This window comes from Zophobas morio, unplaced genomic scaffold, assembly GCF_036711695.1.
Source record: "Zophobas morio isolate AGI-343-1 ecotype UQ-CSIRO unplaced genomic scaffold, CSIRO_AGI_Zmor_V1 ptg000008l, whole genome shotgun sequence".
In the NCBI taxonomy this organism is placed as follows: Eukaryota; Metazoa; Arthropoda; class Insecta; order Coleoptera; family Tenebrionidae; genus Zophobas; species Zophobas morio.
In genome coordinates, this window is record NW_026972113.1 from 6,057,355 (window position 1) to 6,085,064 (window position 27,710).

The 27,710-nt window shown below is 30.6% G+C and overlaps 1 protein-coding gene across 6 annotated transcripts in view; it reads left to right on the plus strand.

Moving 5' to 3' along the window:
- The window catches only part of LOC135125153 (ankyrin repeat and death domain-containing protein 1A-like), a 111,363-nt gene that overhangs the window by 76,025 nt on the left and 7,628 nt on the right, over window positions 1–27,710 (plus strand). For 5 of the 6 annotated variants that reach the window (XM_064050521.1, XM_064050526.1, XM_064050524.1 and 2 more), the window contains 7 exons: window positions 4,479–4,836; window positions 18,959–19,057; window positions 19,108–19,206; window positions 19,331–19,534; window positions 24,224–24,421; window positions 24,500–24,598; window positions 25,041–25,139. In XM_064050521.1, the coding sequence (XP_063906591.1) occupies window positions 4,630–4,836; window positions 18,959–19,057; window positions 19,108–19,206; window positions 19,331–19,534; window positions 24,224–24,421; window positions 24,500–24,598; window positions 25,041–25,139 (1,005 nt within the window). In that variant the 5' untranslated portion in view covers window positions 4,479–4,629. The remainder of the gene's footprint in view (window positions 1–4,478; window positions 4,837–18,958; window positions 19,058–19,107; window positions 19,207–19,330; window positions 19,535–24,223; window positions 24,422–24,499; window positions 24,599–25,040; window positions 25,140–27,710) is intronic. The other variant, XM_064050527.1, reaches the window with a different exon arrangement.

Here is a 27,710-nt window from a genome sequence, read left to right on the forward strand (position 1 = left end):
TTTATAAAACTTCAGCAGCTTGAAGTTGACCAATGAAAATTTTTTAGTATTTTTTGAAGATCTTCCACAGAAAGTCAAAAAAAATTTCAAGTTTCATTAAATCTCCAAAAAAAATGTTTTTTCAAAATCATCAGAGAATCATCAGAAAATTCTGAGGAGTAGATCTCGACGAGTTGAACCGAAAAACACCGCACATTGTGGTTTCGAATAAAATTGTGGCTGAAAATTAAAATTCTTGCCCAAAAATACTACTTCTCCATAAGAACACATTCACCTCGACTCCAAAAAAAATTTCAAGGCAAAAATTATGAAAAATGCACACTTAAGCAGACTTATGGTATCTATTATCACAAAAAAGGAGAAGTTCGTATGATGAATACATTCCGAAATATGTAGGTTCAAATTCTAATTTTTAGAATATCTCAAAATTTGACATTTGTTGTTTTCACAATTTCGGTTAAACGAGAAGAAATATAGACCAACGGACATTTTAGAAAACTTCAGCTGCTTGAAGTTGACCAATAAAAATTTTTTAGTATTTTTTGAAGATATTCCACAGAAAGTCAAAAAAAATTTTAAGTTTCATTAAATCTCCAAAAAAAAATTTTTTTTTTTCAAAGACGTTAGAAAATCATAAAAAAAATTCTGAGGTGTAAATCTTGACGAGTTGAATCGAAAAACACCGCATATTGATGGTTTCGAATAAAATTGTAGCTGCAAATTAAAATTCTTGCCCAAAAATACTACTTTTCCATAAGAATACATTCAGTTCGCCTCCAAAAAAACTATCAAGGCAAAAATTATGAAAAAATTCACACTTAAGCAGACTTATCGTATCTATTATTAGAAAAAAGGAGAAGTTCGTATGATGACTTCATTCCGAAATATGTAGGTTCAAATTCGAATTTTTAGAATATCTCAAAATTTGCCACTTATTATTTTGTCAATTTTGATGAAACGAGAAGAAATATAGACCAACGGACATTTTAGAAAACTTCAGCAGCTTGAAGTTGACCAATGAAAATTTTTTAGTGTTTTTTGAAGATCTTTCGTAAAAAGTCAAAAAAAATTTCAAGTTTCGTTAAATCTTCAAAAATTTTTTTTTTCAAAGTCGTCAGAAAATTATCAAATAATTCTGAGGAGTAGATCTCGACGAGCTGAACCGAAAAACACCGCATATTGATGGTTTCGAAAAAAATTGTAGCTGCAAATTAAAATTCTTGCCCAAAAATACTACTTTTCCATAAGAACACATTCAGGTCAACTCCAAAAAAACTATCAAGGCAAAAATTATGAAAAAATTCACACTTAAGCAAACTTATCGTATCTATTACCAGAAAAAAGGAGAGGTTCGTATGATGACTACATTCCGAAATATGTAGGTTCAAATTCGAATTTTTGGAATATCTCAAAATTTGCCATTTATTATTTTGACAATTTTGGTGAAACGAGTAGAAATATAGACCAACGGACATTTTATAAAACTTCAGCAGCTTGAAGTTGACCAATGAAAATTTTTTAGTATTTTTTGAAGATCTTCCACAAAAAGTCAAAAAAAATTTCAAGTTTCATTAAATCTCCAAAAAAATGTTTTTTCAAAATCGTCAGAGAATCATCAGAAAATTCTGAGGAGTAGATCTCGACGAGTTGAACCGAAAAACACCGCATATTGATGGTTTCGTTTAAAATTGTAGCTGCAAATCAAAATTCTTTCCCAAACATACTACTTTTCCATAAGAACACAATCAGCTCGGCTCCACAAAAACTATTCAAGGGAAAAATTATGAAAAAATTCACACTTAAGCAGACTTGCTGGGTCTATTAGCGGTAAAATGGAAAAGTTCGTATGATGACTACATTCCGAAATATGTAGGTTCAAATTCGAATTTTTAGAATATCTCAAAATTTGACATTTATTATTTTGACAATTTTGGTGAAACGAAAAGAAATATAGACCAACGGACATTTTAGAAATCTTTAGCAGCTTGAAGTTGACCAATGAAAATTTTTTAGTGTATTTTGAAGAACTTCTATAGAAAATCAAAAAAAATTTCGTGTTTCATTAAATCTCCAAAAATTTGTTTTTCAAAGTCATCAGAAAATCATCAAAAAATTCTGAGGAGTAGATCTCGACGAGTTGAACCGAAAAACACCGCATATTGATGGTTTCGAATAAAATTGTAGCTGCAGATGAAAATTATTGGCAAAAAATACTACTTTTCTATAAGAACAGATTCAGGTCGACTCCAAAAAAACTATGAAGGCAAAAATTATAAAAAAATTCGCACTTAAGCAGACTTATCGTATCTATTAACAGAAAAAAAGGAGAAATTCGTATGATGACTATATTCCGAAATATGTAGGTTCAAATTCGAATTTTTAGAATATCTCAAAATTTGCCATTTATTATTTTGACAATTTTGGTGAAACAAAAGGAAAGATAGAGCAACGGACATTTTCGAAAACTTCAGCAGCTCGAAGTTGACCAAGGAAATTTTTTTAGTGTTTTTTGAAAATCTTCCATAGAAAGCCAAAAAAAATCAAGTTTCATTAAATCTCCACATTTTTTTTTTCAAAGTCGTCACAATATCATCAAAAAATTCTGAGGAGTAGATTTCGATGAGTTGAACCGAAAAACACCGCATATTGATGGTCCCGAATAAAATTGTAGCTGAAAATCAAAATTCTTGCTCAAAAATACTACTTTTCCATAAGAACACATTCAGCTCGACTCCAAAAAAACTATCAAGGCAAAAATTATGAAAAAATTCACACTTAAGCAGACTTATCGTATCTATTACCAGAAAAAAGGAGAAGTTCGTATGATCACCACATTCCGAAATATGTAGGTTCAAATTCGAATTTTTAGAATATCTCAAAATTTGACATTTATTATTTTGACAATTTTGGTGAAACGAGAAGAAATATAGACCAACGGATATTTTAGAAAGCTTCAGAAGCTTGAAGTTGACCAATGAAAATTTTCTTGTGTTTTTTGAACATCTTCCACAGAAAGTCAAAAAAAAAATTCAAGTTTCATTAAGCTCCAAAATGTTTTTTTCAAAGTAGTTAGAAAATCATCAAAAAATTCTGAGGAATAGATCTCGACGAGTTGAACCGAAAAACACCGCATATTAATGGTTTCGAATAAAATTGTAGCTGCAAATTAAAATTCTTGGCCAAAAATATTACTTTTTCATAAGAACACATTCAGCTCAACTCCAAAAAAACTATCAAGTCAAAAGCTATGAAAAAATTCACACTTAAGCAGACTTATGTATCTATTATCAGAAAAAAGGAGAAGTTCATATGATGACTGCATTCCGAAATATGTAGGTTCAAATTCGAATTTTTAGAATATCTCAAAATTTGCCATTTATTATTTTGACAATTTTGGTGAAACGAGAAGAAATATACACCAACGGACATTTTAGAAAACTTGAAGTTGACCAATAAGAATTTATTAGTGTTTTGTGAAGATATTCCATAGAAAGTCAAAAAAAAATTCAAGTTTCATTAAATCTCCAAAAAATTTTTTTTTCAAAGTCGTCAGAAAATCATCAAAAAATTCTGAGGAGTAGATCTCGACGAGCTGAATCCAAAGACATCGCATTTTGATGGTCTCGAATAAAATTGTAACTGAAAATCAAAATTCTTGCCCAAAAATACTATTTTTCCATAAGAACATATTCAGCTCGACTCCAAAAAAAAACCGTCAAGGAAAAAATTATGCAAAAATTCACGCTTAAGCCGACACGTTGTGCCTATTAGGGGTAAAAAGGAGAAGTTCGAATGATGCCAATTTTAAAAAATATTTTTAGATAAAATAGAAAATTATCTATTGAAAGCTGTTTGGTGAAAAAACGTGTCTATTTTCAGCTAAGAATCTAATTCTATTAAGAAATATTTGAAAATTATCTAAAATTGTAGCCCTAACAGCTGTAGTTCCAACAGACTGGGTCAAATAATTTTCAAAAATTAACGAGGAGTTCGTAACCTTGTTTGGTCAAGTCATTGGACACCCTCTAGCACGATAAAATCAGCAATCATTTCTCTATGTCCTTGTTCCAGAACGATGTCCTCACAATCGATTTAATGTATATATTTTTTTATTTTCTACGAGTCCGCACCGCTACAAAAACCTTAATGTCCCCTAATGACAATTGATTTTCCATATTTTAAACCCCAACACAACGCATCCTTTTTAATGCATTCACCCTAATAACTTTGACATTTTCCTTTCCACGCCAACAAGCCGCCATTTCGAGCACACTCCTTTCCCCATTTTAAAAAATAATTCCATTCATGCATCCCAAAAATAACACTGGCATGCACCCATCACAAAAATATACACACACACACACACAATCAAAAACTGACAATAGCACAAACAACATAAATCAACAAGACGAGCGGCAACTCGTCCAGAATTTTGTAAACAACGTCAATATTGTCTGAGCAATCAAACGTGTTTCCAGGTCCTGTGAACCAAGACAGAAATTCAATTCCGCAATTTACGTTAGTGGCTGAAGTGACGGAAGTGTGGGCTGTGCAGGAAATGAACGTTATGTGCGACATCCACCACATGTAGATCCGATGGAAGGGAATCTGGGTGATTAAGGCGTGAAGATGATGTCCTGCGTCAGTCCGGTTGTGGAGCAGGGGTGTTCTCTGCGGCCGGGTTGCCCTTCGCCTACAAGCACCCCCGAGGAGCTGGAACGAAGGGCTTTGATCCAGCGGAATGACCTCATGTTACATGAAGCTGTCATTAAGAACGACGCCGAGGGAGTGAGGGAGATCCTGAGGGAACCCGTCGATGTTAATTCGAGGAATAATGTGAGTTGACTGCTTGTTAGAGCGGGATTAATTTAGCGAGATGCTGCGTTTATTGGAAAGGAGGTTTCTATGGCGGGTTTTTGTGACTAGAGTCAATGTTTTGTTGCGAAATTTGGGGGTACTGAAAGGAATATTGGGTTCTAAAACAAAGGAAGCAAACACAAAAAGCGAGTGGAAATTTATAAGCTGTGGATTTCTTCCAAATCTACTTTAAGAACTAATTTATTCACTCAAGTCAACCTATTTTGACACACTAAATTTTCAAAATTCGAAACTGTGGTTTGTGTAGGAAATACGAAGCAATTGTATAAAATTTTTCGTTTTTTGTGTTTTGATTCTTTTTAAGTGGTTTAATTTCGCTTAGAAAAGACACCAAGTACAACAATTCGTTCAAAATTTTTCAGCAATAAAGCAATAAAGTTCCGAAGTTCTTTTAAGAACAAAACACCAAGGGACCCAAAATTCTTGCAAATTTTGCAAAAACATAAAACATCAAGGGGTTAAAATATTCTTCTAAATTTAAAGAAAAAAATTCGAAATTTTTTTTCAAGATTCTTTCATATTTTTTCAAAAATGGAACCCTAAAAAAACACGATTAATTCAAAATTTTCAAGGATACAAGCCGTCTAATCAAGGGTCCCCACGATTCTTCTAAATTTAAAGAAAAAACTAGCAACCTTACGATTTTTTCAAATATTTCTAAAAGAAAATACTAGTGGCCCTCATAATTTTTTCAAATTTTTAAAAGTGGAAAGAGTTGAAGTCCGCAAGATTTTTTCAAATCTTCCAAAGATTTTTTCAAAAATAAAACACCAAGAACCCCTAAAAATTCTCAAGATCTTTTTAAACACTCAAGAATCCCAGGACTCTTTGAAATTTTTCAAAAATAAAAAAATGAGGGATTTCCAAAATTCTTCCAAATGTAAAGAAAAAATTAGGAATCTCAAGATTTTTTCAAATTTTTTCAAAAATAGACTCCAAAAGCTCTTTTAAATTCGTTCCAAAATAAAACATCAACGGACCCCACAGTTTTTCCAAAATTAAAAAACTAGGGACACCAAAGTTTTTCAAATTTTTTTAAAAATGATCGATTTTTAAAAAATTCCATTTTTTCAACTTTCGACTTATCGATTTCTCGATTTTTCAGTTTTTTAATTCTTGTGGTTTCCTCGATTTTTCCATTTTTCGACCTTTGAATTTTTTGATTTTACGATTTTTCAACTTTTCGTTTTCCCCATTTTCCTTCCAATTATTCAACTTTTCGATATTTCGGTATTTCTGTTTCTCGAGTTTAAATTTCTCAATTTTCCAATTTTTCGACTTTCGACTTTTCGATTTCTCGATTTTTCAGTTTTTCGATTCTTTTGGTTTCCTCAGTTTTTCGATTTTTCGACCGTTGAGTTTTTTGATTTTTCGATTTTTCAACTTTTCGTTTTTCCCCATTTTTCAATTATTCAATTTTTCGATATTTCGGCACTTTTGTTCCTGGATTTTTCGATTTTTAAAAATTTCCAATTTTTCAACTTTCGACTTATCGATTTTTCGATTTTTCAGTTTTTCGATTCTTTTGGTTTCCTCGATTTTTCGATTTTTCGACCTTTGACTTATTTGATTTTTCGATTTTTCAACTTTTCGTTTTTCCCCATATTCCAATTATTCAACTTTTCGATATTTCGGCATTTCTGTTTCTCGATTTTAAATTTCTCAATTTTCCAATTTTTCGACTTTCGACTTTTCGATTTCTCGATTTTTAATTTTTCAATTTTTCGACGTTTAGAAATATGTATATTCGTTTTTCCAAAATTTTCGATTTTTAATTATTGTTTCAGTTTTTTGATTTGCAATTTTTAAATTTTTCTGTTTTTACTAATTTTAATTTTATTTGAATTTTTTCGACTTTCAATTTTTCAAAATTTGGATTTATCGTTTTCTCGATTTTCCGTTTGATCGATTTTTCGACTTTTTGGTTTTTCAGCTTTCCGATTTTGCAGCGTCTTTAGATTCAACTCCATTTTTCCATACTTCGATTTCTGGATATTTTGACTTTTCGGTTTTCCCATTTTGATTTTTCAATTGATTGAAAAATTCAAAAATCAAAATGGAGAAAAGGTTAGAGGTCATGAGGTCATTCAGTAACATTAAGTAATTAAATAAGTCACTGAATCGGCAAGTCAAAGACACCAGAAAAAAAAATACAAATTCTCAAGTTTTAGAGTTTTCAGTTTTTATATCTTTTATAATGATTTTTCCATTTTCATATTTTACTTTTTGCAATTTTTCTTAACTTCCAAAATTTCTTCATTAATTTTTCGATTTTCAGTTTTGATTACAAATTTTTTCGATTTTTCAACTTTTCAAATTCTCAGTTGTTATGTCACTTATTTGAAATTTTCATTTTTTTATTTCTTTCATTTTTCAGTCATTCGTTTTTCGAATTTTAATTTTTCCAATTTTTGGATTTGCATTTTTTCTTTTTCACGTTCTAGATTTTCAAATTTCCAATTTTTTTTCCAATTTCTTTTAATTTTTCAATGTTTCGGTTTTCAAATTTTCAAAAATTAAATTATGAGGGATTTTCAAAATTCTTCCAAATTTAATGTAAAGAAAAAACTAGGAGTTTCAAAATTTTCTCAAATTTTTCCAAAAATCGAACCCAAAAGTTCTTTTAAATTCGTTCCAAAATAAAACATCAACGGATCCCACAGTTTTTCCAAAATTAAAAAACTAAGGACCCCAAACTTTCTCAAATTTTTAAAAAAATGATAACAGCCAAAGTCTGCAAGATTTTTTCCAAATTGTTCTAAAACAAAACAAAATGAGGCTAATAAGATTTTTGCAAATGATTTTAAAAATAAAACAAAATTCTTTCTTTTTTCCAAAAATAACACATCAAAGGTCCCTTGACTTCCGATTTCTCGATTTTTCGATTTTTCGAATTTTCAGGTTTCCAATTTTTGAACTTTCGACTTTTCCATTTCTCGATTTTTCAGTTTTTCGATTCTTTTGGTTTCCTCGATTTTTCGATTTTTCGACCTTTGACTTTTTTGATTTTTCAACTTTTTGTTTTTCCCCATTTTTCAATTATTCAATTTTTCGATATTTCGGCAGTTCTGTTTCTCGATTTTTCGATTTTTCAATTTTCCAATTTTTCGACTTTCGACTTTTCGATTTCTCGATTTTTCAGTTTTTCGATTCTTTTGGTTTCCTCGATTTTTCAACCTTTGACTTTTTTGATTTTTCGATTTTTCAACTTTTCGTTTTTCCCCATTTTTCAATTATCCAATTTTTCGATATTTCGGCATTTCTGTCCTCGATTTTTCGATTTAGCAATTTTGCGATGTTTAATTAGTCAGTTTCTCGATTTTTAAATTTTCAATTTTTCGACATTTAGAAATATATTCGTTTTTCCAAATTTTTCGATTTTTAATTCTTTGATTTTTCAATTTTTCGTTTCTTCTATTTTTCGAAAAGTTACTATTGTTTCCGTTTTTTCATTTGCAATTTTTTTGTTTTTACTAATTTTAATTTCATTTTAAATTTTTCAAAATTTGGATTTATGGTTTTCTCGATTTTCCGTTTGACCGATTTTTCGACTCTTCGGTTTTTCAATTTTCCGATTTTTCAGCGTCTGACTTTGCCGTTTCTCGAATTTTCAATTTTTAGATTCAACTCCATTTTTTCATACTTCGATTACTGGATTTTTTGACTTTTCGGTTTTTCCATTTTGATTTTTCAATTGATTGAAAAATTGAAAAATCAAAATGGAGAAAAGGTTAGAGGTCATGAGGTCATTCAGTAACATTAACAGTAACATTTTACTTTTTTCAATTTTTTTTGACTTACAATTTCTTCATTAATTTTTCGATTTGCAATAATTGATTTTAAATTTTTTCGATTTTTCAATTTTTCAAATTCTCAGTTATGTTATGTCACTTATTTGAATTTTTCGTTTTTTCATTTCTTTCATTTTTTAGTTATTCGTTTTTCGAATTTTTATTTTTTCTTTGTTTCGGTTTGCAAATTTTGATGTTTTCAGTTTTCGTATTTTCAATGTTTAAATTTTCGTAATTGTAAAAACGAAAAAAACGGGAAAAAAAGCGCCAAAAGAAAGATCCAAAGCACTTAAAAGGGCCAGAAAAGTGCAAAAAAAGACTATAAAAAAAGGGGACCAAAAAATCACCAAAAAAAAGGTCAGAAAAAGGGCTACAAAAAGCGACCATAAAAGAGAAGACGAAAAAAACATGATAAAAAACGGCGCAAAAAAGAAATAAAAAATGACAACAAAGAGACAAAAAATATGACAAAAACCACAAAAAATGTGACGACAACGCTAAAAAATTGAGAAAAAGAACAAAAAGGGGGGATAAAAAAAAGAACCATAAAAAAGAGGCTAGAAACAGAAGGCGGTACAAAAAAAGAGGACGAAAAAACGACAAAAAAAAGAAAAAGTCAAAAACCGATAAACATCACAAAAAAGAAAACAAAAGCAACTAAAAGAGCGATTAAAAATGATAAAAAGAACGGTAAACAATGGTAAAAAGGAATAGAAAAAAAGGGACAAAGAAAGAAGATAGAAAAGGCAACAAAAAGTGATAACCACGAAACAGAAGATAAGAAAAATGCCAAAAGAGGATAAGAAAAAAGTGGAAAACGCAAAAAGAAACAAAGTAAAGAAAATAAGGAGACAAAAAGACGGTGAAAATCACAAAAAAGAGAAAAGTCTCAAAAAAAGACAAATAAAAACGGTGGAAAAAAAGACAACAGTAAAAAAGAAAAGAAATACAAAAACCTAAGACCAAAATTACTAAAAAAGGCGATCAAAAATAATGTAAAGAAGGATAAACAACGGTTAAAAAGGAATAGAAAAAAAGGGGCAAGTAAAGAAAACGGAAAAGGCTAGAAAAAAGACGATAACAACCACAAAGCAGAAGATAAGAAAAATGCCAAAAGAACACAAAAAAGAAAATGGAAAAAAGCGAAAATAAGGAGATAAAAAAGACGGTAAAAACCACAAAAAAAGATAAACAAAAACTGTGGAAAAAAGGACGACAATAAAAAAGGGTAAGAAGTAAAAAAAGATATAAAAAGACCAAAGTCACGGAAAAGGCGAAAAAAAATAATGGAAAAAAGGATAAACAACGGTAAAAAAAAGGAAAGAAAAAAAGGACAAACACTGAAGACGAAAAAAGCTACAAAAAAGACGACAACAACCACAAAATGGAGGTAATAAAAACGCCAAAAACAAAAAATAAAATAGGGCGACATAAAAGAACAAACACAGACAAAGAAAGACGAAAAAACGACAAAAAATCGGACGATAATAAAAAAGTGGACGAAAGAACGGCAAAAAAGACAATAAGACCAGAGAAGTCAGACAAAAGAAGGCCAGAAAACGACAAAAAAACGGAGAAAAGTGATAAAAGAAGGACACAAATAGGATCAAAAAACCGTGTTAATAAAGAACATCGAAAAAATGGAGAACAAAAGGACAAAAAAAGAAAACGGAAAAGGCTACAAAAAAGACGATAACAACCACAAAATAGAAGATAAGAAAAACGCCAAAAGAACACAAAATAGAAAATGGAAAAAAGGAAAAGAAACAGCGAAATAAAGCGAAAATAAGGAGACAAAAAAGACTGTAAAAACTACAAAAAGGGGAAAAGACTACAAAAAAAGACAAATAAAAACGGTGGAAAAAAACAACAGTAAAAAAGAAAAGAAATACAAAAACCTAAGACCAAAGTTACTAAAAAGGCGATTAAAAATAATGTAAAGAAGGACAAACAACGGTTAAAAAGGAATAGAAAAAAAAGGGGCAAGTAAAGAAAACGGAAAAGGCTACAAAAAAGACGATAACAACCACAAAACAGAAGCTAAGAAAAATGCCAAAAGAACACAAAAAAGAAAATGAAAAAAAGCGAAAAAAACAGCGAAATAAAGTGAAAATAAGGAGACAAAAAAGACGGTAAAAACCACAAAAAAAAGACAAATAAAAACGGCGGAAAAAAGGACGACAATAGAAAAGGTAAGAAGTAAAAAAAGATATAAAAAGACAAAAACCAAAGACCAAAGTCACGGAAAAGGCGAAAAAAAATAATGAAAAGAAGGATAAACAACGGTAAAAAAAGGAAAGAAAAAAAGGACAAACACTGAAGACGAAAAAAGCTACAAAAAAGACGACAACAACCACAAAATGGAGATAATAAAAACGCCAAAAACAAAAAATAAAATAGGGCAACATAAAAGAACAAACAGAGACAAAGGAAGACGAAAAAACGACAAAAAATAGGACGATAATAAAAAAATGGACGAAAGAACGGTAAAAAAGACAATAAGACCAGAGAAGTCAGACAAAAGAAGGCCAGAAAACAACAAAAAAACGTAGAAAAGTGATAAAAGAAGGAGACAAATAGGATCAAAAAACCGTATTAATAAAGAACGTCAAAATGGGGAACAAAGGGACAAAAAGAAGAAAGAAGAAATAAAAGACAAGAATAATAATAATAAAGAAAGTACAAAAAAATAGTACAAAGAGAAAAAATTAGCTTTGTTTTCCAAAATTTTGAGGGACGTCATCAAGTTTTGTGAATTAGTGATAGTAATTACAATATTGTTGTTTTTTTTTTTGTAATTATTGACGATGTCTATCTTAAATGTGGGTATAATTTATAAATAATTTGTTGCCATTTCTTTTCCAAGTCCGCAATTCTCTCAATACAGCTCCCATATTTTCAGCGATGGCTAAATGGCACAGAAAAAATTTATTACTCTAGTTAAAGCTCCACAAAAGCTCAAACTGATGTATCGTAATTTATTTAGTTCACGTAACTTGTTTAGCATACGGATTCAATCGAGTAGCAGAGGAGATTAGATATCAGTTTCCCAATGTAAACAGCTTCAGTAGAAATGGAAAAAAAAACTCCAGTGTCCATTAAGGATTCGACTCTATCCATCGAAATCGCTTAAAATACCTTCACAAACTCTAGAGAAGCTTATTTCATATTTTTTTTCAGAAGGCAACATTTTTTTCACTTTTTTTATTTGTTCAATAGTTTTTACCGCGTGAGCAACATAATTTGTAGTCGAGTCATCCTTGGAACTCCCTACAATATTTAGCGATTACAAATTATTATTATTACTAAATATCGAAAATAACGTTATTTAAATCAAAATCTCCATCCAAGGTAAGTAAAGCGTTATTAATTCTAAAACAATGCATAATGTATTACGAAAACAGGGAACATTTTGTGTATAAATAGCCGCATATTTTAACAATATTTTATGCATATTTTAGTTTATTAGTACGATCACGTGGGTGTCAGCTGCATAAATCTTTCAAAGCCCAGTGTCATCTCCTCCAGTTCCTCTAACGTTTTAATTTTTAATACAATTTTGTTTGTCAACAAGAATTATCCTTTCACTCGTTTCAGGCATGATTGATTAAAATTTAATACGCGGCCTTTATCCTGTTATATTAACATCTTTCAGCCTTTATCGCGGATAACGAAAACTTCATTAGCCAACATTATGAGTTGATCTAATATCGTGTATACGATATGTTTTTAATTCACTGGGGTCAAATTCCAAGTAGACGAATTTTAGATATAGTGTGATTAAATGTAAGTATTCAGCAGCATATTACATACTAATGTAAATGAATTCTATTAGGAGGATCGATAATAGGGACATGTCACGGCATAAACAAATTTCGGGCTGCTTAGAAATGTAATTGGTACGCTGCGATAACGATTAAAAATTAGAAACAATGAAAAATACTTTTACTTAATTCGGGACGTTCAGGGGTTATGTTTATGTTGTTCGCTGAGCAGCAAGCTCCGGTACTACTTTAAACTAAATATCGATTAGCCACGACTTCCATGTGAATGTTTTATCATGGCATGTTTTTGTTCCAGAAAACAAAATTGGTAATGAACACAGACATTCCCAAAGGCGTGTAAATATTAATGTTACTTTAAAAAAACGGATAACTGGCGAATCACAAAGAACGGAACTTAACCGCTGCTGAAAGTTGCAGACGTGTATTTTTTAAGGTTTTTTATCAGCGTGGGGCGTAGTTGTTTCACGTTGTAATGATGATTTATTTGGCTCTGCGGATCTACCTCGTAATTCACTTCGAATATTCCATTTGTGTGAACTAAATTTCAGTAAAAAAATAAATGAACAAAAAGTAATTGAAATGTTGTTTGTCGATTTTTTCCATCAAAAGTTCGTTCAACTCCTTCAATAACAGTTTTTGATTTAATTGATTCAAAGCATGATGGTGAAAAGATTACCAAATTTTGTGGCGACGTAACAACAAATCGGAAAAATCGAAAAATCAAAAACTTTAAAAATCGAAAAATCAAAACACCCAAAAATCGAAACATTAAAAAATCAAAAAATGAAAATATCTGAAAATTGAAAATCCAGAAATTGAAAAGTTCTCAATATTCAAATCCTGAAATTTTGAGTATTGAAAACTTGAAAAATTGAGAAATCCAAGCATCAAAAAAAAGTAAAATTGAAAAATGTAAAATTTAAAAAATCCAAAAATTGAGAAATAAAAAAAAAGAAAAATCAAAAATTTAAAAATTCGAAAAATTGAAAAATTAAAATATCGAAAAATTGAAGAATTAGGAAATCGAAATACCAAAAAAATCAAAAAAACAAAAATCTAAAATTCAAAAATCAAAAAATTGAACACTCGAAAAGCCAAAAAGTCAAAAAATCGAAACATCGGAATGTTCAAAATTTTTAACATGGAGAAATCAAAACATCAACAGTAGAGGAGTCAAAAAATCAAAAAATTAAGAAATCAAATTAGACCAAAATTGAAAAATCGAAAAGTTAATAATTGAAAAATTGAAACATTTTAAATGAAAAAAAAATCGGTAAACCGAAAAATTGAAAAATCTAAAAATCGAGAAATTGAACAATCTAAAAATTAAACAATTTAAAAATCGAAGAATTGGAAAACCAAAAAATCTAAACCGAGAACTTGAAAAATCGAATAATCGACAAATCAAAACATCAAGGAAACCAAAAAAATTAACGGAAAATCTAGAACTTAAAAATTGAAAAATTAAAATACCTATCGAAAAATTGAAAAAACGAGAAATCGAAACATCAAAAAATGGAAAAATTGAAGAACCGAAACATTACAAAATCCCAGAACTGAAATACTGAAAAACTGAAAAATGGAAAGAAAATTGAAAAATCGAAAAAGTGAAAAAATTCAAAACTGAAATCTTGAAAAACTGAAAAATGGAAAGAAAATTGAAGAATCGGAAAAGTGAAAAAATCCAAAACTGCAACATTGAAAAATTCAGAAATCGAAAAATTGAAAAATCACAATTGAAGGATGAATTGAAAAATCGAGAAATTGAGAAATGGGGAAATAAAAAAATCAGTTAATCGAAAAATTGAGAAATCGAAAAATTTAGAAACGTCAAAAATTGAAAACCGATAAATAAAAAAAATTAAAAATCGTAAAACTGAAACATCGGAAAATTGAGAAATCGAAAAATGAAGAAATTCCAGAAACCGAAAATATGAAGAATCGAGAAATCGAAGAATCGGTAAATTGAAAAATCCCAACAGTAATATATCGAAAAATTGAGAAATCGAAATGGAGCAAATCTGAAGTATCGTAAAGTTAATAAATTGAAAAACTGAAAATTTTTGAAAAAAAAATCGTATCAAAAACTAAAAATTCAAAAAATCGAGAAATTGAACAATCAAAAAATCAAAACATTGAAATCCCAGTAAGTTGATAAATAGGAAAATTTAAAAAACACAAATTTTAAAAATCCAAGAATTGAACAAAAAAAATCCAAGCCTGAAAACTCAGAAAATCGAATGATCGAGAACTCAAAACATCAAAGAAAACAAAAAATCTAAAATTTAAAAATTCGACAAATTGAAAAATCATGGAACTGAAAAATCGAAAAGTCGAAATGGTGAGAAATCTAAAAACCTAAAACTTTAAAAACTGAAAAATTAAAATATCGAAAAATTTAAAAACCGAGAAAACACAATATCAAAAATTTGAAAAATTAAAGAAACGAAATATTGCAAAATTCTAAAGCTGAAACATTGAAAAACCTAAAATTGGAAGGAAAATTAAAGAATCGAAATAGTGAAAAAATCCCAAACTGAAACATCGAAAAATTGGGAAATGGTGAAATGGGAAAATCAAAAAATCGGTCTAAAGAGTTTAGACAGTACTTCCCTCGCTATCGGAAACGTGACGACTGCATGCCAAAAATCGAAACATTAAAAAATCAAAAAATGAAAATATCTAAAAATTGAAAATCCAGAAATTGAAAAGTTCTCAATATTCAAATCCTGAAAAATTGAGTATTGAAAGCTTGAAAAATTGAGAAATCCAAGCATCAAAAAATAGTAAAATTGAAAAATATAAAATTTAAAATATCCAAAAATTGAGAAATCAAAGAAAAGAAAAATCAAAAATTTAAAAATTCGAAAAATTGAAAAATTAAAATATAGAAAAATTGAAAATTTGGGAAATCGAAACACCAAAAAAATCAAAAAAACAAAAATCTCAAATTCAAAAATCAAAAAATTCAACACTCGAAATGCCAAAAAGTCGAAAAATCGAAACATCGGAATGTTCAAAAACTGAAACATGGAGAAATCAAAACATCAATAGTAGAGGAGTCAAAAAATCAAAAAATTAAGAAATCAAATTAGACCAAAATAGAAAAATTGAAAAGTTAATAATTGAAAAATTGAAACATTTTAATGAAAAAAAAAAAATCGGTAAACCGAAAATTGAAAAATCTAAAAATCGAGAAATTGAACAATCTAAAAATTAAACAACTTAAAAATCGAAGAATTGGAAAACCAAAAAATTTAAACCGAGAACTTGAAAAATCGAATAATCGACAAATCAAAACATCAAAGAAACCAAAAATATTAACGGAAAATCTAGAACTTAAAAATTGAAAAATTAAAATACCTATCGAAAAATTGAAAAACCGAGAAATCGAAACATCAAAAAATGGAAAAATTGAAGAACCGAAACATTACAAAATCCCAGAACTGAAATACTGAAAAACTGAAAAATGGAAGGAAAATTGAGAAATCGAAAAATTTAGAAACGTCAAAAATTGAAAACTGAAAAATAAAAAAAAATAAAAATCGTAAAACTGAAACATCGGAAAATTGGGAAATCGTAAAATTAAGAAATTCGAAAAACCGAAAATATGAAGAATCGAGAAATCGAAGAATCGATAAATTAAAAAATCCCAACAGTAATATATCGAAAAATTGAGAAATCGAAATCGAGCAAAACTGAAGTATCATAAAGTGAATAAATTGAAAAACTGAAAGAGAAATTGAACAATCAAAAAATCAAAACATTGAAATCCCAGTAAGTTGATAAATAGGAAAATTTAAAAAACAAAAATTTTAAAAATCCAAGAATTGAACAACAAAAAAAAATCCAAGCCTGAAAAGTCAGAAAATCGAATGATCGAGAACTCAAAACATCAAAGAAAACAAAAAATCTAAAATTTAAAAATTCGATAAATTGAAAAATCATGGAACTGAAAAATCGAAAAGTCGAGATAGTGAGAAATCTAAAAACCTAAAACTTCAAAAACTGAAAAATTAAAATATCGAAACATTGAAAAATTGGGAAATGGAGAAATGGGAAAATCAAAAAAATCGGTCTAAAGAGTTCAGACAGTACTTCCCTCGCTATCGGAAACGTAACGACTGCATGCCTATTATGTTTTTTTTTCACATTAGCTTTCAAAGCATTCGGTTTTGTAGTTCCTGATTAAATCAATAAAATAAATTTCCGCATTCATTAAATTTTTTTAGTCACTCTGTATCTCCGAATCCAAAAAATATGAATGGAATGATAAATCACAAGTACAGACTCATCATATTTTGTACATTTTAGATAGGATTTATTCAGCAAAATTTTGAGTTGACGTCATGAATTTTTTAGAGGGGATAAGTAAATATATTGTGATTAAAACGGTCCTAGTTTAATAACAAAAAAATATTGTTCGTCTATGAAACAAGCTCGTCTTAGACAAAGTATTCGTAAAAAAAATATGTCGTAAAAAAATGTACGTATACTGGTCCCGATTGCGATTATGGTTTAAATATCTTTTAGATAATCCTGACATGGATGCAGAACATTTGTGACAGCTAGAGAGGTTTTTTTGAGAAAATTGTCTTTGAATTTAGACCAAATTGAAATAGACACTAGGCAACAGGCACATTTGGCCAAAAGAAAGAGAAATTAGGGTTACGGCTTCAAATTTTGGACGGATTTACAAACTTAGACCCACTACAACAACAGCTAAAACTGTGGAGTCTCTGTTGTACAGTACATTTAGAGGTAATAGTCTTATATACTATGGACAACAAAGTGAGGAAAAAGCTGTCAAGTGTTTTGAAATAAATAAAAATATAAAAACTGAACGGTGTGTCTTTCAAAACAATTTCCTTACTTGGCTGCTAGTCCAGACAGGGTTCTAGAGGATAGGAGTGCATTAGTCGAAATTAAATGCCCTTCAAAATCGCAAGATTTGTCTCCCGAAGAAGCGGTTAGAAAAAAAATAATCAAATTTTGTACATTGACAGACAGAGAATTGAAAGTAAAAAAAATCATGATTACTACTTTCAAGTCCAATGCTTGTTACGGGTATTTCACAAGTTTATTTTGTTGTGTGGATACCCAAACGAATTAATATAGAAAAAAAACGAAGAAATATGTAAAAAGATGGCAGATAAACTTGGCAGATTTTACTTTGGCGCATTATTGCCCGAAATAATTGATTTAAGAAGAAAGAGGAACCTGCTTTTGCTAGAGATTTTTTTAAAATAAATAAAATTTGTTTCTATTTTTTTATGTACTTTAATAATTTATTAGGAGTACATTTTTCATCACCAAGACTTCCATATTTTTATTATAAATATATTTTGAAAATGATCTCTCGGCAAATGAAAACATATACGAGCACTTTTTTCGAGTAAACAATGAAGGGAGAAGTTACTGGGCGTAGGGCTTTTTTAAAACACCTCCTTTCTGGGATAAGTAGTAGATACACTTAGCTACTTATACGTGTTAAACAAAAGCTGTATTTTATATATTTTTATGACCCACCACTGACCCGGAAATGACCGGCATTCAGGCAAGACTTCTATCATTACGGGTACTAAGACCAAGTAATGATATGCATTGATTAGTTTTTTATTATTATTATTATAAAAATGTTTATTAGTTTTATTAATTAATAAAGTAAAATATATATTAACAATAATGTTACAATGAATTTTTAGTAATCGTGTGTATTGAATTCATGATCCTGATTGGAGTAAAAATATTATAGTTCTCCAGTTTTAATTCGGTTTTATGATAGTACCTCATTGCGTAAAAGTTAATTTCCTTAACAATAGATTACTACGGCCGGTCCTGGCGGCTTGTTATAAAACTGAGTTCCTTGCCATAAATTAGAAAAATCAGCCGAGAACTCTAACAATCAGCTTATGGTAGAGCAGGCGATAAGGGTTTTACCTGGAAAGTCGCTTCCGTAAATTTTAGTGGCGCTCCTATCGGCAAACTACTGAACTAACGGCTCAAAATCTGTCGAATTGATAGCCATTTTTTCAATAATTGTTACTTTTTGTTAAAAACTCTGCTAACCAATAGATCATTAATTTTCCTCTGATAAGTATTCCTGTTAAAATTATTCGATGTATTTTGCATTAATTTGTGGTATATTTTGATTTTAATAAACACATTATTATTTAATCAAATTGTACCACTAACAAACATTTAATGACTCTGCGGCCTGTAAAAAGTGATGTTTTATCCATGTGCGAATTTTCAAGCGATTCTATGATGGTTATGACTCAAAAAACTTGAAAAGAAAACATACAATGGTGCTTTTTTTACGATATTTGTCCGCCATATTTTTTTAATTGATTGAACTGGTCTCTGCACTCTAGAATATGAAAAAAGCTGCAGTTTGATGTATGATACATCTATATTAATATCATTTCTTCATACAAAAAACCAAAAAAATATTATACCTCGTCTAGCGAGCCCCCTTAAACTAACTGGCTCTTGCATTTTCAGTATGGCCGCGCCCCCATCCACTGGGCGTCTTCCCGCGGCAACGTGGAGATAATGGAGATGTTAATCGCCGCCAATTGCGACATCGAGGCTCGTGATAAGGTAAAAACAAGCGCTTTGAGCTAGCCGCCACTGTGTGTTAACTTTTGCAGTATGGAATGAGGCCTTTACTAATGGCATGTTGGCATGGCCATCGCGAAGCTGTGCAGCTTCTTATCAACACCGGTGCTTGCTCTAACGCAGTCAACAAGGTAATTTATAAAATTTCCTAGGGGGACTGTGACCCCAGACGACGTCGAAAGACACACTCACTTACTAAGCGAGCTTTTTAATTCTGAATGTAACTTCGTGCCAACTCACACTTTCTCTTTTTAGAAAAACTACACACTTTTGATGTGCGCAGCCCGAAACAACAAAATCGAAGTAGTGAATTTTCTCATCGACACGCTCGAAGATGTTCGCGTGGACGCGGTGGACATCGAGGGTCAAACAGCGCTTTTCCACGCGGCGATGGGTGGACACACGTCGGTGGTCCAACGTCTCCTAGACCAAGGAGCTAATCTCGATAAGAAAAACAAGGTAGGACGAAGTAGCCGGAAAATGTCACAGACTAATAAAGTTATTAGAACAATTTCGTCGAGATTTCCCTGGAGGTTCGCCCGCTTGAGGAAGTTTAATTGGTTCTTTGTTTGACTTTGCGGTTTCGGGGCCCTGCTAATTATTTGTAGGTGTTTTAATTGGACATAAAAACTTTTAACAAGGGCATTGAGGAAATATTTTTTCGAATGCTTGCGGGGGTCGGAGTTTTCAAGTTTAATAAATAAGATGAAATCTTGGAAAAAGTATCACTGTGATTCAAAAAACATTACTGCGATATGTAAAAGTCTAGCTTTAAGGATTATTCTTTAGTAATCTGAAAGCTCGAGTCTTTAGAGAGCTTTAATAGATAAATAATTTTTAATTACTGTGTTGGAAGATTAAAGGGTTGGATTTACGGGATTAGCTCGGATATGCAAATGTCGCCGCCTCAATATTCAAATAACAAAGCTGCGAAATATAAAAATAAAAGCCTGACTCAACTTCTTGAACCCTCGAAATTAAAAAATCCGTCTAGTGTTTGCTGAGATAAGATTGATTTTGGCAAATGATAAATCTTCTTCATTTTCTGTTATTTCACAATTCTTCGTTTCGTCATTTTCTTTGTTTTTTCAATGTTTACTTCGATTTTACAATATTTCGCACTTTTTCTATTTTAAAGTTTCTCAATTTTTAATCTTTCCATTTTTTAATTTGTCGTTTTTTCAATTTCTAACTTGTTTATTTAAAATTTTCGGATTTTCCAAAGATTTCGTCTTATACCTTTTCGTTTTTCTTTTGATTTTTTAATTTTACAATTTTGAAGTTTTTCATTTTTTGATTCGAAAATTTAAATTGTTGTTTCAATTTTTCGATTATTAAATACAATAATTGAAAAACGGAGAAATTCTAAAATTCTAAAATGGCAAAACTGAAACTTCGAGAAACTGAAAAATCTAAAATTTCGTATTGGAAAAAATGTTGAAAATCAGGACACTGAAAAATCGAAATGTTGTAAAATTAAAGAAAATAAAAAACCTAAACAAAAAATTACAAATCGAAAAATTGAAAAAGTTAGAATTGAAAACTCGAGAAATCTTAAATCGAAAAATTGCAAAACCTAAAAACTGCAAATTTTTGTGGGTGGGATTAGTTTTACAATTTTTATTTAGATTGCACTATTTATCAACCCAAATTCCCTTTTTCATCAAAAAAATGAGTAATCAAGAAGAAAACTTGCTAAGATAAAATTGATTTAATGATAAACCTTCAAGAAAATAGAGGGTGGGTGGGCGGGATTAGTATTTGCTAAGATAAGACTGATTTTGTCAAATAATAAATCTTTGCATTATCATTTTATCGCTGTTATATCACAATTCTTTGTTTCTTCATTTTCGATTTAACAATTCTTAAATTTTTCAGTTTTGCAGCTTTCGGATTTCTCAATTATTCGATTTTACGATTTCTTTAATTTTCAATATCTCGATTTTACAATATTTCGCACTTTTTCTATTTTTAAGTTCCTCAATTTTTTTATTTTCCAATTTTTCAAGTTGTTCATTTAAAATTTTCAGGTTTTCCAAAGTTTTCGTCTTCTTCGTTTTTCTTTTGATTTTTTAATTTTATAATTTTGAAGGTTTTCATTTTTTGATTTGAAAATTTAAATTGTTAATGTTTCAATTTTTCGATTTTAAAATACAACAATTGAAAAACGGAGAAATTCTAAAATTCTAAAATGGTAAAAATGAAAATTCAACAAAATGAAAAATGAAAAATTTCATATTGGAAAAAAATGTCAAGCCATTGAAAAATCGAAATGTTGTAAAAATAAAGAAAATAAAAAAACCGAAACAAAAAATTGCAAATCGAAAAATTGCAAAACCTAAAAACTGAAAATTTTTGTGGGTGGGATTAGTTTTACATTTTTTGTTTAGATTCCACTATTTATTAACCCAAATTCCCTTTTTCATCAAAAAAATTAGTAATCAAGAAGAAAATTTGCTAAGATAAAATTGATTTTATGATAAACCTTCTAAGAAAATAGCGGGTGGGTGGGCGGGATTAGTATTTGCTAAGATAAAACTGATCTTGGCAAATGATAAATCTTTGTTTATCGCTTTTATATCACAATTCTTCGTTTCTTAATTTTCTATTTAACAATTCTTAAATTTTTCAGTTTTGCAGTTTTCGGATTTCTCAATTATTCGATTTTCCGATTTATTTAATTTTCAGTATTTCGATTTTACAATATTTCGCATTTTCTCTATTTTTAAGTTTCTCAATTTTTTTAATATTTCCGTTTTTCAATTTGTCGTTTTTTCAATTTTTCAAGTTGTTCATTTAAAATTTTCAGATTTTCCAAAGTTTTCGTCTTATACCTTTTCGTTTTCCTTTTGAGTTTTTAATTTTACAATTTTGAAGGTTTTCATTTTTTGATTCGAAAATTTAAATTGTTGATGTTCCAATTTTTCGATTTTAAAATACAATAATTGTAAAATGGAGAAATTCTAAAATTCTAAAATGATAAAAATGACAATTCGAAAAACTGAAAAATCTAAAATTTCATATTGGAAAAAATGTCAAGCCATTGAAAAAGCGAAATGTTGTAAAAATAAAGTAAATAAAGAAACGAAACAAAAAAATACAAACCGAAAAATTGAAAAATTTTTCATTTTACATTTTTTGTTTAGATTCCACTATTTATCAACACAAATTCCCTTTTTCATCCAAACAAAAATGAGTAATCAAAAAGAAAATTTGTTAAGATAAAATTGATTTTATAATAAACCTTCTAAGAAAATAGAGGGTGGGTGGGCGGGGCTAGTATTTGCTAAGAAAAGAGTGATTTTGGCAAATGACATAACCTCTAAGAAAATATAATAATATAATAATTTTTCACATTTCAATTTGTTGACTTACAAAATTTTCAATTTTTCCTTTCTTGAATTTTTCGATTTTTCAATTTTTCGTCCCCTCAATTTGTTAGGTGCTTGAATTTTTATCTTTCATTTTCCAGATTTTGTATTATCATTTTCTCGCTTTTATATCACAATTCTTCGTTTCTTCATTTCCTTGATTTTTTCAATGTTTACTTCGATTTTGTAGTTTTTCGTTTATTCAGTTTTCGATTTTACAATATTGCGCACGTTTTCTATTTTACAGTGTCTCAATTTTTAATCTTTCCATTTTTTTAATTTGTCGTTTTTCCAATTTTTCACTTGTTCGTTTAAAATTTTCAGATTTTCCAAAGTTTTCGTCTTATGCTTTTTCCTTTTTTTTTTATTTTTCAATTTTTCGACTTCTCAGTTTTTAATTATTCAATTTTTCGTTCTTGCAGTTTTTCGATTTTACAGTTTTTCGGTTTTTTGTTTCCTTAGTTTTAATTTATCGATTTTTCAATTTTCAAAATTTTTATTTTTTTCGTTTCCCAGTTTTTCGATTTCTCAATTTTTACAAGATTCAATTTTTCAATCTTATAGTTTTCAATGTTCCAGTGTTCGGATTTTTAGTTTCTCAATTTTTCGATTTCTCATTTTTTCAATATTTGAAATTATAGATTTTATACAGTCTATCAGAAAAAATATTCTAATTTTTTTTTTTTTCAGAATATCAGTTTTAATAAATTTGTTTTTTTTGCATTGAAAAATTAAGAAAGTGAAAAATTGAAAATGTGAAAAATCGCAAAATTGTGGAAAGGAAAAATTGAAAAATTGTAAATCAAAGAACTAAGGAAACGAAAAATTTGAATCGAAACATCAAAACTGAAAAATCGAAAAATTAAAAATTCGAAAAACTGAGATATGGAAATAACAAAGAACTGAAAAACGAAAAATCGAAACACCAAAAAATCAGAAAATTGAAAAATCCCTCAGTATCATTCTGCTTCCCCAATGTTTTAGAACATTGTTGTCGAAATGAGTCTACACACATTAAGAAAAAAAATGCAAAATTTAGCCCCGCCCACCCACCCTATCTCAATTCTGATGATTTTTTTATTCGTCGTGAGTCAAGAGGCGGAGCTCTACGAAAAATTAAAAGCACGCTTCTGAGAATCGTGTTGTCCAAAGAATACTATGTAACTATATTGAGAAAAAAATAAAGCCAAAGATTAAGTCCCACCCATACCTGCCATTATCTAAATAGAAATGAAGTTTTCATTCGTTGGCAGACCTAGGGGCGGAGCCTAATTGCAAAATCCATCTTACCTTATAAAAAATTACCGTTTTAAATGTGTTTTAAGTTTCTAAGAATAAAAAAAATCACCACAATTGAGATAGGGAGGGTGGGCGGGCTTATATTGGCTCCCCAAAACTATCCGACCGAGACTCGTAACGTCAATTGTAGATATCGTTCCAACACTCCCCCTCGAGTCAAGGAGTCCATTAACGAATGAAGTCGTTGGTACTGCGTTTCGTATGATGTTATAATATGTAGAACTTACTGGAAAGTACCGAAGTTCGAGTGTATAAATACAATACTAATAGGTGTTGTAGGTTAAAGCCCTCAATTGATGCAAAAGCTTCAACTTTGAAGTTATAATAAGTTCCCAACTAATTTAGTAATTTTGGATTATACTTAGACACGTAGGCGCTTTTGTTAAATCTAGAGAGTAAGTTCTCTTGAGAATAGCTTTCGGAAAGCACAAAAATAATGTTTATTAAATAGAATAAAGCTCGCGTTTTTTTTTTCCAGGAAAGCAGAACAGCTCTCCATGTGGCCTGCGAAAGGGGCAACTGGGAAGTCGCTAGTTTGTTACTGTCTTACGAGGCAGATATGGAATCTAAAGACATCCTTGGCAACACTCCTTTACACGTTTCCGCTCAACACCAACAAACCCGGTTGGTCCAAATACTTCTGGAGGCAGGAGCGGATCCTGATAACGACAACACAGTAAGTTTATATATGCTTTTACGGTTAATTGTGTTAGTTCAAGCCTTGATTTTAACTAATTTTGTCTAATATTGTTAGAAAGGATTCACCGCTTTACACATAGCCTGCAGCTTAGGGAGCAGAGGGATTCTGGAAGCTTTATTACAGCATGGAGCTTCGATTAATAAGCAAAATAAGGTGAGTGGATGTTTGTCGTTGAAAATGTATCACGCGTTAATGTCATTTTTGTATCCACGAAAATTTTATTGCTACAGTAGGTAGAATTCTGTGTCAAGGACGCCAAACCGCTTTAACAACTTGGAGCTTTCCGTTGTTAAAAACATTCCTCCTTCACGTTCCATTACTAAATCATACGTTTAAATTTGAAATAATGTGTATCTCCCGACTGCTCCAAACGTATTACACGGCTGAAAAAGCTTAATTACCCTCAAAGCTGTTTATCTTTTCGTTTAGGCAAACATATCTCTGCAAAAAAGCGCCCAAGTAATCCCATGTACGTAAACAACGATGACAGCAACCCATTAATATTAATGACAAAGATCGAACAGGTCGAGGGACCTTAATTAACTTCTCGACTCGTGTACGAGTTTAATTGAAATGTATTTTTCTCTTTGTACAGGCTGGAAATTCGCCCCTGCATCTCGCCTGCCAGGCCAACGCGGGGGAAACCGTGGAAATACTTATCTCGAAAGGAGCCGACCTGAACTGTCTCAACACGGTAAGTATTGTACTCGTAGATCGCTTTAGTTCGCGAGAAAACACAAAGTGAAAAGAAATCTTAAAGCAACTGGGTGGTGGTTTGTCTCCTGTCCTAAACGATTTTACTCAATGTGCAAAAAACCTGCCGCATATTACACGCTCTACTCCGTCTTCGCAAAATAGTCTGCGGTTCAGGCTGGTGCTTTATTTCAATTAAAAGTCAAACCATAAGTAGTAGAATTACTCTGTAGAAAATTTCAAACAACAAATAATTTACATGATGCTGCAAAAACAAGTGGTAGAATTAGAATAAATATGAGAAAATATAGTAACTAAATAATATCCGGTGATTTTTGAATTTCGCTTACAAACCTTATACTACAAGGAAGAATTCACTTATACATAGATTGACAAAAGTGACACCCCCTCCCCCCATTTCTTCTAGAGAAGTGAAGATATTTCAGCTCAAACATTCATCATAACTGAGATAGGGTGGGTGGGTGGGGCTTATACTTTGTCCATTTTTTCTTAATATACACAGTCGTCTTTTCTAAACAAGAAACTGATAACATGTTTAACTATCCTGTTGTTGAAAGAAAATTCTATATATAAAAAAAAAACAAAAATTAAGCCCCGCCCACCCGCCCCGATCTCATTTGTGATGAGTTTTTCATTCCTAATCAGACCGAAGGGCGGAGTTTAATTGCAAAATTCTCATTTCTCTACAAGAAATTATCATATGAAGTATGTTTTTACATCAATATTTCTCTAAAAAATTCTACCCTTTTAAAAACATATTTCATATGGCAATTTCTTGTAGAGAATGGAGATTTTGCAAACTAAACTGCGCCCTTCAGCTCATAATGAATAAAACGTTTATCACAATTGAGTAAGGGTGGGTGGGCGGGGCTTATATTTTGTCCATTTTTGCTTAATATACGAAGTCTTCTTTTCCCAACAAGAAACTTACAACACGTTTAACTATCATGTTGTTGAAAGAAAATTTTATATATATAAAAAAAAAATTGACAACAATCGGTCCAGCAGTTTTGGATATTACGTGTCTAATAAAAATGGATACAGACAGACAAACAGACGGAAATGGTACTTTTTTCGTACTCTAGGAGCCTTGAGAAGGTTTAACATTCTTAAAAAAAAAGACAGTTGGGACCGCTGAAGCGGTTTCACATTCTTAAAAATATATATTTGGGACCTCCGAGAAGGTTTCAACTTCTAAAAAAAATACAGTTCAGGTCCCCAAGAAGATTTAAACTTTTTTAAAAAAAGACAGTTGGGAGCCCTGAGACAGTTTCACATTCTTAAAAAAAGACTGTTGGAACCGCCGAAAAGGTTTCCTATACTAAAAAAAAATATATTTGCCGCCCCTGGGAAATTTTCAACGTCTAAAAAAATACAGTTCGGGTCCCCGAGAAGCTTTAATCTTCTTTAAAAAAAAGACGGTTGGGAGCCCTGAGAAGGTTTCACATTCTTAAAAAAAGACCGTTGGGACCGCTGAGAAAGTTTCACTATCTAAAAAAAAGACAATTCGGGCCCCCGAGAAGGTTAAACCTACTTTAAAAAAAGAAAGTTGGGAGCCCTGAGAAGGTTTCACATTCTTAAAAAAAAGACAGCTGGGACCGCTGAGAAGGTTTCACATTCTTAAAAATATATATTTGGGGCCCCCGAGAAGGTTTAATCTTAAAAAAAAAAGGCGGTTGGGACCTCTGAGAAGGTTTCACATTCTTAAAAAAACCAGTTGGGGTCTCCCAGATGGTTTTAAATTCTTAGAAAAAGAAGAGAGTTGGGGCTCGGACGCTCGGAGGATATTTCACTTTCGTTAAAAAATAAAATAGGACCCATAAGAACGTTTCACATTCTTAAAAAAAGACTGTTGAGACCCATGAGAAGGTTTCAACGTCTAAAACAACAGTTCATGCCCTCGAGAAGGTTTAATCTTCTTAAAAAAAAAGACGGTTTGGAGCCCTGAGAAGGTCTCACGTTCTTAAAAAAAAGGACAGTTGGGACCGCTGAGAAGGTTTCACTGTCTAAAAAAAACAGTTCGGGTCCTCAAGAAGGTTTAATCTTCTTTAAAAAAAAAGAAGGTTGGGAGCCCTGAGAAGGTTTCAAGTTCTTAAAAAAAAGGACAGTGGGGATCGCTGAGAAGGTTTGACATTCTTAAGAATATATATTTGGGGCCCCCGAGAAGGTTTAATCTTTAAAAAAAAAGACGGTTGGGACCTCTGAGAAGGTTTCACATTCTTAAAAAAACCAGTTGGGGTCTCCCAGAAGGTTTTAAATTCTTAGAAAAAGAAGAGAGTTGGAGCTCGGAGGATTTTTCACTTTAGTTAAAAAATAAAATAGGACCCATAAGAAAGTTTCACATTCTTAAAAAAAAACTGTTGGGAACCATGAGAAGGTTTCAACGTCTAAAAAAACAGTTCGGGCCCTCGAAAAGGTTTAATCTTCTTAAAAAAAAGACGGTTCGGGCCCTGAGAAGGTTTCACGTTCTTTAAAAAAAGCACAGTTGGGACCGCTGAGAAGGTTTCACTGTCTAAAAAAAAGACAATTGGGGCCCAAAAAAAAAAGAGAG